This window comes from Prinia subflava, chromosome 2 (assembly GCF_021018805.1).
Source record: "Prinia subflava isolate CZ2003 ecotype Zambia chromosome 2, Cam_Psub_1.2, whole genome shotgun sequence".
NCBI classification, from domain to species: domain Eukaryota; kingdom Metazoa; phylum Chordata; class Aves; order Passeriformes; family Cisticolidae; genus Prinia; species Prinia subflava.
The window spans coordinates 58436711-58449731 of NC_086248.1; the positions used below are offsets into that span (position 1 = coordinate 58436711).

The 13021-nt window shown below is 37.2% G+C and overlaps 1 protein-coding gene across 1 annotated transcript in view; it reads left to right on the forward strand.

The window, feature by feature from the left end:
* Positions 1-13021, forward strand: part of ESR1 (estrogen receptor 1) — a 108626-nt gene that overhangs the window by 21664 nt on the left and 73941 nt on the right. Inside the window, 1 exon segment of the mRNA XM_063390133.1 lies at positions 9484-9674. Within this exon segment, the coding sequence (XP_063246203.1) occupies positions 9484-9674 (191 nt within the window).

Sequence of the window (13021 nt, forward strand, 5' to 3'; positions counted from 1 at the left end):
GAAAAACCCTGAGCAATTTGACCAATCATTATTTTGTATCCTAGGGAAGTGGATCAAATTTTTTTTCCACTGGTATTGTTCCTTAAAGAGTAGAGGGATCATCCAATGAGCAGGGATTCAAAAGATAAACAAACCCAGTAATTTGCAGAGATTTCATTCCACACATCAGGCACTACCATTAATTTTTAAATGACCAAAAGTTATCTGCCAGTTGTTATAGGTAGCAGAGAGCTGCAAATGGGTCACTTGAAATGTAAGTATGTAAGAGAACATTTTTTAGTGCTGCTTACCACAACAGAATCCGAAACATTAAATATTTCTGAAATTCTAAGGATCAGTGCAGTACCTGGCCTTCAGGAAGGAGAAAACTAATGAACAAGTACAATAACTGGAGAATTACTAAGTAGAGAAAAGGAAAACCGAATAAGAAATAGTCAAAGTGAAAGAGAAGATCACAAGTGAAATACAAGTCAACAGAGTAATCTTTTGCAGAAAAGGCAGATTTTATTCTGTGAACAGAAAAACACAAAAACAGGTCAATATGCTGTTTTAAGAGAGACTGGCAAGGCACCTTTCAGATTTTTATGCACACTAAGGGGCAAGCAAATTCCTTATGAGAGCAGGAGAATTAGAAAGGAGACTCTGAAAGAAAGGATGGAGGGAGAATACGTGGTGTGGCAGGAAAGGGAAGGGAAAATGTGTACCAAGAGAGATGCATCTTAATTGTTTCCCAGGATAACTGGAAATAGCTGTGGGAAAATCAGCTTTATTTCCAGCAGAGGACTTGGGCTGGCCATGAGGTAGTGAAGCAACAAACAGTTCACAGAGACAGTGACAATAACTGGAAATATTGTAAGGGCAAGTTAAAACAAGTTCCTGTGGGGCAGGTCATGATATACAGTCTTTTAAGGGATGCTCTGCCTGCTTTCTCCTCCTGCTTAACAAGGCTGAATAGTACCTATGGATGTATCTTTTATCCTTTGTACTAATAATACCTTATATACTTTTTTTTCTTTGTAAATGTGCATTGCAGGATGAGAAAAAGTTTTGTTGTTTAAATATCTTTCTGTCAAATCTTTTAAAAATCAGTATTTCTGCAAAATGGAAATCCCACTGTAAATATTTTTTCCTTGAAAATTGAAGGAGAGGAATTTTCTTGTCTGAACTTTTTCTTTGCAGAAACTAGGTTTCTGTGGTGATTTAACAAGTCTTCAAAATATTAATAGGAGAATAATATTTTCTCTTATTTCAGAAGGGAAATTCTGGCATATAGTATGGCATTTATCACACGTTATGGCTTGCATGGCCTCTTTTAATTGGTTCTTCTAAGATGTATTTCTGGCCCTCATTTTATCCCAGGGGCAAAAATGTCCTGGCGCACAAAGCCTCAGGCTATGGGGAGTGATTACTCTGAAGGCCTGTCTTCTAAGAGAAGCAGTCCCACTCCAGAGGAGAAAAGACAGAATTAAAAATCATATAAAGTGAGACCCTATATACAAATGACATTTCAGAGCTTTACAGGTATTACAAAGAAATACTTCTGATTTTTTTAAAATTTATATTTTTTAATTCTGGTAGGTCTGACTTGAACAACTTCATAGTTTGTCTTGATAGTTGATAGCACTTATAAAGAGTTGCTCACCACAGGATTGCAAAAATTTTAAAATCAGCCTTGGCAAAAAATATATAGTTATGTCCTTTTATGATTAACGAGTTATATGTGCTCAAGAGATGGCAATACTAAGGTCCCTCAAATCCTCTTTCATTACAAATATCAGTATGGGCTTGTGCAACTTCTGGGCCAGGTCACAGGAAAAGAAAGGGTTATATATAAATATTACAGAAGCTAAATAATCATGTCAGACTGGGTTGCTGGGGTACAGAGGGAGGCAGAAGAGCAGAGCCATCCTGCTCAGGATGTGAGGAAAATGAGTAGTGGTGGAGAAAGAGGAGAGCTTTGGATGAAATGCCTGCAGGGAATCTGGGCATGAGGGAAGTAGCCAGGCAGAGTCAGGCCAGGTACTAGAGGAGGGAAGTTTGTCCTTTCTGGACAGGGAGATGAGGCTGGAAGGGAAAGCCCTAGGTGAAGGTGAGCATAAGAATGGGACAGGTGGGGCTGGATGGGCCAAATGAGAGCAGTAGACGAGGAACATCTACAGGAGGACAGAGCAGAGGTTCCCACTGACAGCAGTGGCAGCAGCCTCTGTGTGTCTGAGCTTTTACTTATCCTAAAACAGAGTAGAAGAAAGGACTTAGTGTCACTACATACAAGATTTAGTGGGTGCCACTGATATCTTCCTCTGCTGCTGAATGAGTGATCTGTCATCCCATGCTGCATCAACACAAGTGAGGGGTCCACCAACACAGCCCTGCTCTGCTGTCTGACTGTGAGGCAGGAGGGTAACACTTTTGTTTTTCTAGATGTCCTCTTTAGAAGGTGAGAAGCTACATGCCAAAAAGCTATTATGTGCAAATATTGAGCCCAAGATAAGGTGACCTGTGCAAATCTTATTTGGTCCCTTTGTGATTATTATTATAATTATTTCCATATTTATAAAGTAATTAAAAGTGGGCTGCTGTTACAATATATGAAAAGGATCATCTTGGAATGCCTCATACTTCTGTCGTGGAATATGTCACTGTAAATTCTCTACTCTTTCCCAAAGACTGCTAACTAAAAAAGAAAAGAGGCAAAAATTATTTTGTGGAAGCAGCTGATTTTCTGGCCTAAAGAACTAAATTTCTGTCTAATTCTCTGCCACAAAAGCTTCTGTAAAGTTCAGAAATCATTTAAATCAAACTCTTCACAAGCACTCTGGTGTTGTATTGTAATTTTCTTTGTGTAGAATGGAAGTCCTACAGTCTGATTCACTAAGTGTTGAACATTTGCCCTTGCAATTGCAGACAAGAAAAGTAGCACTCTGAGCATTCAAAACCTATTTGATGGTGAGTACTTAAAAACTCAGGTTGCCCATAGCTCAGTATATACTTTTGACCTTAATCTCTCTCAGTCTCATTTTTTATCCTTTCAGCTCAGAAGAGTATTGGAAAAAATACATTCATTAGGGCCTGTCAGCTGCTAAATTGCTATAGTGGCATGGAAATACTGGGAGGAAATTAATTCAGAATTCGGACAATGTGCTGATAGTAAGGCACCCGACACTGAGCAGTCATGGAAAAAAATCCCTCACAGACAGAGCAGCTGCTCATTTAATAAATTCTTTTTTATTTGGTGCACTGATGAGCTGTTGCCCTTTGAAAAGTATGGTCACATAATTAAAGATAACATAGATATACACAGGACAGATAATTGAAGATTTGAGCAGCATTTGCAAGATGCAGTTCAACCACTCTGTGTTTATAATCTTAATCTTTTTTAAAGGTATACTCATATAAAAAATATGTGTGGGTGTTTTTGCATTCACCTTATGTACAGAAATTATGAAACTTCTCTGCATAAGGAAAAATAAAACCCAGAGAATTGCTATTGCTTCAAAACTATTTCAGTTTTATGCTATTTCATAAAGTACAACTACACCACCATTCCTTACTTAAGAGTAATGAAAATGACCCTGAAAGTGAGCTTAGTTTAGATTCTAACAGCACTGAGAAACAGAATAAAAGAGAATCAATTTCTCAGTATTTATTTGAAAGATTTTTTTGTATGAATTTTAATTTCAGACCCATAGAATTGACAAATAGATTGAGCTCTTTCCTATTTAGAACCCGTCCCTCACTCCCCTGATATTCCCAAGAAAAACTTCCACATTTTTCAGAAAGCTGGGCAGACTTCTATGCTGTCAAGGGAATCTGCTGCAAAATGATTAGCTGAAATGTATAAGCCATGGAAACGAATCCAAGGACTGGAAGTAGGGGATTGGGAAGTATTGAAAACATCCCAGTTCAGGTATTATATACAGGAACAAGTAGTCTGGGCTTCTTTACCCTCCAGTCAGTAGAACCTCCAGGAAATGTGGCTAGAGATGTTGTGGACCACTCAGTGACAGTGCATAAGCACGTCTCTCTAGGCTTCAATGCAGTCAGCAAATATTAGTGAGAGATCTGAGAATAAAATTAAATTCTTCAAAAATGAAGCTTTAAGAGACTGAAAGAATGTGCAAATTTATACTGACTTTACTAGATAGTTCTAGAGGACATTTTGCTGCACACATGGAGTGGTTTAGTTTTGGCATATCCAAATGTAGCATTTCAATCACTCATTTTAAAATTACCAGAGTTACAAATGAAGGAAGATGATAAAACTAATGCCAAAGGAAATGTTTAATTTCATGTCAAATAAGAAGCTTTGATGAACCAAAAAGATAAGGTTTTGTTTTCATGTTGCCAGAGCTTGTCCTCAACACTACTGTTTCTTGGTAAATACCAAGATATTTGACATAAGTTTTTAAATTTACGTTGTAAAATCAAATTATATTTTATTTTAGTTCTAAAGACAGTGTTTCAATGTCTTCTGACTACAAAATACATTTTCTGATACACTGTGAAATACTGCCAACATTTGAAGATTATTTTATTATTCAGCTTTCATATAACTTTATTTTAATTTATTTTTCTTACATTTCTCTTTTGTCAGTTCTATTTTTTTTCTCTTTGTCTACAATGAGACCGGTCAGTTTTCTGTTGCTTTCCTTGCCATTTTTCTTATTTGGCCTTCACATACATGTTCTGTTATTTTTAAAGTAGTCTTTCATATGATCTCTTCTCATTCTTTTATGTCAATATTTTTTCACCACATTCATGCACATCAATTTGGGGTTTTCTATGCAAGTAATCCTGTTGAGGTGTCCCTGCATTTACCCCAAAGGAGAAGACAAGATATGAGCAAAGCCATGAAATTAATAAGTGATCAGAGGAGCATTTGTCTGTCAGGATGGCCTCCTCCTGTCTTGTCTAGGTGCAAAGAAGCTGTTGTGCAGCTCTGCTTTGGTGGTCTTCCTGGTTACAGTCTGTATTTCCTTTGGCAGAAAGACTTGTGAAGGCCCAGGCAGCTGTCAGGGCTGTGGGAAAGGGAAGGAGCTAGCCATGCATCCCATGTAGAGGTATGAACTAACAGCAGCTTTTCCTCATCCTACAGCTTCTTTTCACAAACTTTCACAGCTGTGTTTATGCCATACAGAAAGTGTTGGTGAATTTGAATGATAAGTTTAGCGAGGCACTAAGCTGGAAGGAACATCGTTGTTATCTAAGGGAAATGCTGATTACTCTTGGTTTTTATGCTACAGCCAGGGGCATTGCTGATCATCAGGGAATAAACTGAGGGCAGTGGGGCGAGAAAACCCTGCATATATTTTAGTAACCTAAACAAAGCCAGGGCATGGTGCAAAGATCAGCATGATGGCTCTCACTGCTGAATAGCTTCACACTCCCAGGCAGGGCTTGGCCAGGTTAAGTGGCCCTCTTCAGGGCATGGGTCAGGAGCTATGCAAGGTGTTAGAGACAAAACCATCCTATTTTGAGGAGGAAGAGAATGTAGTTGTGTGTGTTGCGTGTGCTCAGAGCCATGGATCAGGAATCATTGGCACTCAGGGGGAGTCCTAGCTGATCTTCATCATCAGTAGAGTGTAATTGTCTCATGCACACTTCTGTTTTACTTTGCAGTCAATATATGGTTAATAGTCTCATATTCAGAGCTGCAGATGATGAGTGAAGGTATAAAGCAGAGGTGTCTTGTTTCCTTACACACTCATCCAAGTGTGAAACATGAAAAGGAGTGTGGAAGACAAGTTTGTTCTGCTCTGTAGGTCCCAAACACTTTCCATTTTATGTCTGCTGTGTTATTACATTTGGGAATGTGCAGTAAATTCTGTGTTTTTTTCAGTTTCTTATCTCTTCTGGTTTTGTGCAGGCCTTGGAGAGAGGGCTTTATCTGGGGTTTTCTTTCTTTGTGATTTGTGGGTTTTTTTGGTAAACAAGGCAAGATCTTTTGGTCTTTTACAGTTTGGTTATTGTTTGCATAGGTTACAAAGGGAACTGCAGAAAAGGTTCTGCTCTTGTATTTTGGGAATGATGGTCTTGCCAAAGTCATTAAGTCGGGTTAGGTTGTTGTACTATGTTCTCAAGAAGACCAGCCCTTGAAACCTAACCGAAAACTGGATGAAGAGTGGACTGTTATGTTTTCTTTGTCAGGACACAGCATCAGTGGTCTGTGGTGTACACCAACTAGCAGCTGGTTTCTGGATGAAATCTGATATGTTATTTTGATTTAGCAATCTCTATTATTGGCATCCTCTTTTCACATAAAGTTTTTCTCCTCACCTCCTCTAATAATTACTTGACTTAATTTATTACCAGCTTTTATTTCCACTGTATAAATGGAAAGAATGCTATTTTTGGGGAATATGGGGCTAGGGGTGTTTTAGTGTTCTTCCCACTGTGGTTTACCAAAGCCTGATTGCAATGACTCTGCAGGGCCAGTTTGCAAAACCTTGCTCAAGGGCTGCTGGAGTGGAACTGATTCTGAGGGCGGGAAGCAGCAAGGTCATCTTTAGATTCCTTTTGCTTTGTGAGAGCCTGTGTTAACAGATTTATGGTGCTCCCCCCATGCAGCCTCTCTCTGGGAAAGGGGCCTGGTTGTGTGGCTGAGGATGGACAGGACCTGTGGGACAGACTACACACAAGCATGAAAAGATATCTGTCTTTACTGCATCTTCCTTCCTGATGTTTTCATGCAGCTTATTTTCCTTGGGGTACACATATTTAATGAATTTTTTTATTTGTTCTACGTTAAAAGAAGATTTTTTGTTGGTGTCAGGGAGTTTTTGAGTATTTTTTTTTCTTTCTTAATTAAAACTTCAATAAAAATGTGTTTGTGAACCCAGGCTTGATCTGGAAACAGGATGAATATTCTGAAAAGATGAAAATTTAATTTATCTGGACTGATAGATCAGTCAATACTTTTTGGTATTTCTTAATTTTTTTTTATAGGTTTTACCTATGAAAGGGTTTTCTTTTGTATCCAACTGGGAAAATAGGATTGCTTTAATAAGCATGTAATATTGGAAAACTGCTACACACCTGCAAAAATATGTAATTGTTTTGAAACTTGAATTCTTTTTCTCATACTGTTTTTTAAAGTGCAAAGTTTTAATTTCTTAGTATTTCTTATTGATATGAAAATAATTCTGGGAACCTTATCTTCTATAACATGCATATTTGTATCAGTTTTAAAAAAAGGATCAAAAATTATGCATATCTATCAAGTCACCATGTACATCTAATGGATTAGTCTATTGCTGTTAAAATTATATTGACCGTTATTGGATTGCTTGCTGGATTACTTCAAATGTTTAAAACATTCTTGCAGTTATGTGTACCTAAGAGTATGTATTTTAAAGAAGCCATAACATGGTTTATTTAAACTTATACTGACAGAGGTGATAAAGCTTCAGACAGATGAGAATGGGGTGGAGAAGATAAGCAAGAACAGCTTTGATCAGTGCTCAGTAGAGGAAAAAAAAATGAAGTCAATTAAATGAGGCACTGGGATATAGCAAATAGCAAATTGGACAGAAGGTTCAGGACCTCGACAAGAACAAAAAATATTAGCTAGTTTTGTTGGGCTGGAAAAGATAAAAGGTAGTTATACGCACAATATATGTGCTGTATCCATAATGATTGATTAATGTTACTGTATTGATTTGAGTACATTTGAAATTTTTTATTTTTTACATGTTAACATCTAAAATATTCAAGGATGTTTTCCCCTGCCTAGTTTCATAGAATCATACTGTCAATTGTGACATTCTCCAATTTTCCTGTCTCACTAAAAAGCAGAGATGAGTCATGTCAGCACTTCACCCTGTAAAATTCTTTATTTCTGCACAGGTTCCAAGCGAAAGAAAAAAAATATTTAGGTAAATGTTCAAAATTAGCTGGATAAATCTTGTATAGCTTGTATAAATCTTGGCAAAGAACATTGAATTTAAAAAATGCAGTTTACCTGAATGATACCTGTAGCAGTTTCTGCTAAGTTGGTAAAGGCTCACGTTTTTTTAATGACTGGTATATTTTCATTGAAAAGCTTTGGATTAATATCATATTTGGGGACAGAAATTATCTATATAAAGTCTTGAGGGAATGGCTGAGAGTACAGGTGAGACTCCAGGTGCCTTTGGTTGGTAGGAAGCAGTTAAGAGATACTACAGCAGGAGATGTCAGGGGACTTAGGCTAGATGAGATACAAGGGCATGCCTGAAGGAATCAGAAAGCTGCTGGGGAGTACAGGTTTGGAGCAGGAAGGTGTGGTTGCTGCCAGATGTCTCGGTTCATCAAAGCAAGTTTTGCTGTGCTCAAGGAGGGAATAAGGCAAAATTAGGTACGTAGGAAGAAATCTGAAAGAGTCTCCTGGGCTCAAAACCAGGATGTGTTTGTTTGAGAAAATGTTGAGACTCTGGGGAGATAAATGCCACCTGTTTACTAATCAGCAATTAAAGCATGCATGTAAGTGGATAATTACTATAAACAGTAGGATTCTTCATGTTTTAGCTTGTCTGGTGCTGTCACACCCCATGGTACTTGTCTCCTGGACAATTTTTAGTGCAGACTCTTATTGGAAAGCGTGTTTTGCAAGAATTGCCTTCCAGGGGCAAACCCAGAGTTCACTGGTGGTTCCCTTGGCAATTTCACATCCTCTCAGCTTTGTGTATCACACCTGCAGCAGCTTCCCATAATAACCTCTTCCCAGGTTCAGTGGATGTGAATTCATTGCCATTTACAGATAGATCTGTTTGGTTTTCACCTGCACAGCATCCTGCACATGCTGGTCACGTGCATGTCTCGTACGTGTGCGGTAACGTCCGTGTCACTGAAACGAAAGTTCTTCGGCAACAATTTTCAATACCTTTTTTTTTCTTGTGCTAAAGCAGCTCCTTAATTTTTATGAAAGTGGTATTGTAATGAGAAAAAGTACTCTTTTATGCAGTATTATATCTTGACAATGAAGGAAAGCTTGCATCTCTAACTGGGCAATAACACTTGCAAGCAGTTTGGTTAATAATTTAAGTGTATATAATATAATAATTTAAGTTAATAATTAAACTAATTCAGGTGCAATCATAAGGGATTTTTTACTCAGATTCTCAGCCTAGCTGCTGATATTGCATTATGCTGAAACCTTTGGATGGGACCAGGTACACAAAATAGTGCTGGTTTTTTGGTGCTCCTTTGTACTGTTGAAAAATTGGTTAATTTATCAAATAGCTTTTTTATTTTTCAAGGTATAATTCCCAATATCTTCAGGTTGAGTTATAAGAAATTGCCCTGTATCTTACTAATTCTGCAACTTTCCAAGTAGGAGAGAGGGCAGTAGATAAACTATTTTTTTATTATTATTTTTGTCTATCAGTTGTTTTCAAACAAACAGGACTTCTTTCTTACAACCTGAAGCAGAGGATGAAGCTTGACCTCCCTGAAAGAACTATGCTTGTTTTTTTGTTTTCTTTTGGTTTTTCCTGCTGCCAACAGACCGAGCTCGGACAGCAGACGCCACAGCATCCGGGAGAGGATGTCCAGCAGCAGCGAGAAGGGGAGCCTGTCCATGGAGTCCACCAAGGAGACGCGGTACTGCGCCGTCTGCAACGACTACGCCTCAGGGTACCACTATGGGGTCTGGTCCTGCGAGGGCTGCAAAGCCTTTTTCAAAAGGAGCATTCAAGGTAATGGACTGCTCAAGTGAGTCACCTTTACTCTTTGCTCTTGAGAAAACTGAAAATGCTGGAGATTCCAGCCTGAGTCCGGGACAGTGACGTTTATTGGGTTTTCATTAACAGGTGTTTTGCTCTCCCACAGAGTTTTAGCTCTGTACTCGGTGAATGCTTTTAGCATTTAGGTATAAAATATGTTGTTATTCAGTCCAACATTAATAAGGAAAAGCAAAGCTTTTCTATATCATCCATTAGGTATATCTGACCATGGTGGCAGGGAGAAATTTAATTTAAAAATCAATGTTGGATCAAGATGATCACAGGTTACGGATATCTTATCCAAGGCATTTTTTTTGAGAATTCCCTGTCAGATGATTAATTTCTGCTGATTGATTTATTAATCTTAATTAATCTTAATTTAGCACTCCATTAGCCAGATGGTTCAGTCCAAATCTCAGTTCCTTAAAGATGCTAGATGTCTTTTGAGAGCCAGTACTGAAAAGGAATGTTTCCTTGATGAAATATTATTTATGTCTGTCAACAAGGCAGGGCTTTGAACTGTACGCAGAATGGTTGTGTTCACAGTCTTGTGGTTAAAAAGGCTTGTGGAGTAAAGGGCATCTAACAAAAATGCTGCTAATTACTGTGACAGAGACTGTGATAGAGATAATTATTTTTTTAAATGCCTGTCACTTTTTGGAATGGATTTTTTTGTTTGTTTTTTTTTCTTCGTTCAACATCTCTTAAAATGAGTAAGAAGTAATTATAATTCTACTGAAAATACAGGTACTGCTCAGGATCTAAGTTTTAGAGAAGAAAATAGATTTCTTTCTTTTAAAAAGAAAACTGGTAAAGTGGTGTGCTTTATTTTGGTTTCTATAGTTTTTTAAATCTCCAGGTGATGCATAGGCAGAAAAATTACTGTTGCCTGTTTTACTGAAGTAAACATAGTGTGGAACTGTTTTACATCATATCAAAAGGTGTGATTATTGCCTGCTTTGTTGCATGACTAGCACTGAGGTGAGTTAAATAGGACTTCCAGCATTCAGCTCATAATTTTCCCCCCCTCTTGAAGAAAAAAAGTGAAAGAATGACCGAGGGTTGGACACTGATGGAATTATTTGAATGACAGTGATTAGTTAATAGTTACTCATATTTCTGTTTGTCCAGACACACTAAAATGATTTTTAAAAGAGTGAGTGGTTAGACCCAGAGGTCAGTAATAAGCAACACTGAAGGGAGAAAGGAAAATGCTTTTTCTCTTCACATCATAGTAATTTACTTTAACTTGAGATGTCAGGAGAACAGCTCCCTCATTGTGTATTTGTTATTTTTCCTTTTCAGTTCCTCTGACCAAGTCAGAATTATTCTTAGACTTTTGAAATTATGTCCTTGTGCATGAACTAAACTAAGTCACAGCAAAGTGGAAATTGAAATTGCCTTAAGCAAAAGTAAGAGTTATCAAGTAATTGTGCAGCAAAGATCTTCAGAGTGTGGCCATTGTGGAGAAGAAATGAATCTGTTTCATTGAGCTTCTGCTGTCAGCACTTGGTGGTTTTGCGCTGGTCTCCACATGGACAAACCTTGTGGTCCACAACACTTGATCTGTTTTCTATTTGTGTTACACTAAAGACTAGTTAGTAAATTTGCTTCTTGCTTTGTATATATATTTAAGGTAATTTTTTAAGTAGATAAGCTTTTAAATCTTAAAACTTAAGTTTACAGGATCTCATAAAATGTCTTTTGTGATCTGTAAGTCATGGTTGCTCTAATTTAAGCTCCTTGCTTCTTGCCCTATCCCCTGTGGGCACAAGGAACGCTTATTACAACAACCTTTTACATAGTTGAAGACTGTTATCATATCTTTTCTCAGTCTTCTCTTTTTTAGACTAAACAAACTATGTTCTTTCAGTAGAACATGCTTTCTAGACTTCTGATCCCATTTGTTAAGCTCCTCTGTACTTGCTCCGGTTGATCCACCTCTTTTGTGATTATTGTAAAATATAAAATATATAAAAATATAAAAGAAATAATTCAAGAATATGAGTACTTATAAGAGAATTGTGACCATTTGATCACAGATAGTAAGAAAGGGCTTCTGAACTTTTTAAGTCATTACTACCCAGTCTTAATGAACTAAGGTAATTTTTGAATTTTTTACTGGGTTTGGAAAAGATGTCTATTTCAGCAGTTACATGTTCTCATTGAACATGTATCTAATTTATGAACATCAAAATAATTTTTAGATTGAGAATAGATGGAAAAACATGCATTTACCTTACAGATAATAATTTTAAATATGTTGTGATCTGATAGCTAGGAATGAATGCTATTTATGTGCAGGAACATTTATAGAAGAATATCTGGACTAAATTTTTTTGTATATATTTTTATTTATTCTACATATGGCATTGTATATGTGCTCTGCATTCCTAAAATAAATGGGAAAAAATTCCTGTGAGTCATATGATCCAACACTGTTGAGGTTCACAGAACTTTTTTGTATGAACAAAAATAAACCAAAATGCTTTAAGCAAAGATTTTTGGTGTTTCAGCAAAGATAACTGTGCTACTTTGTTCTTTGCTAAGTGTATTTCTCAATACATATATAGATGCAGAGATGATAATTTCTGTACTTCTCATCAGAGATTTCATAAGAGAATTGCTGTAATGAACCTTGATGTTTCTGTTAGACTGTATACAAACATTCTATATTGTTCTGAATAGAACCACAGGAGAAAATAAGGACAGACATGAACAATCTGTATGTGGTAATGAATTACCTCTCTAATTCTCATTGGTATCTGAGGTATCTATATTTACCTGTGTAAGTATATAATGAAATTTTATGAAAAACCACATCTGCATTGGAACTTCCCTAAGGTGACAATAGATAGCTTCACACTTATCCAGTGGATCTGGAATGTTCCTGGTAATATTTTGTGTGTTTTAAATGCTAAAGTGGTTTTCTTTGTTGTTAAGTAGTTCAAGCTTGAGAGGTAACCTGAATTAAAAACTGTCCCAATATGCACAAGTTTTCAGTTTTGTTTAAACTGCAGATGGTTTGTGGGAAATTTGAACTGCCTCCTGAAACTGCCCAGGTCAGTCTGCTTTGTCAGTTTATGTCCCCAAAGTGACTGGGGACCTTGTTTTGAGAAACCTCAGTGAAGAGTGATATTAATGCACAGTCTTTCATGGGAGAGAAAAGTCACAGGACACTAAGGATACCACATTGCTTGAAGATAGAGGAGTGCTTTACTCTTCACCCAGCACAGGAAGCCTTCAGAAGTGTACTTAGTTGAGGGGCTTGATTTCAGAAGCGTAACAAGGAGCCACACCACAGCACACTGTACTTCTCT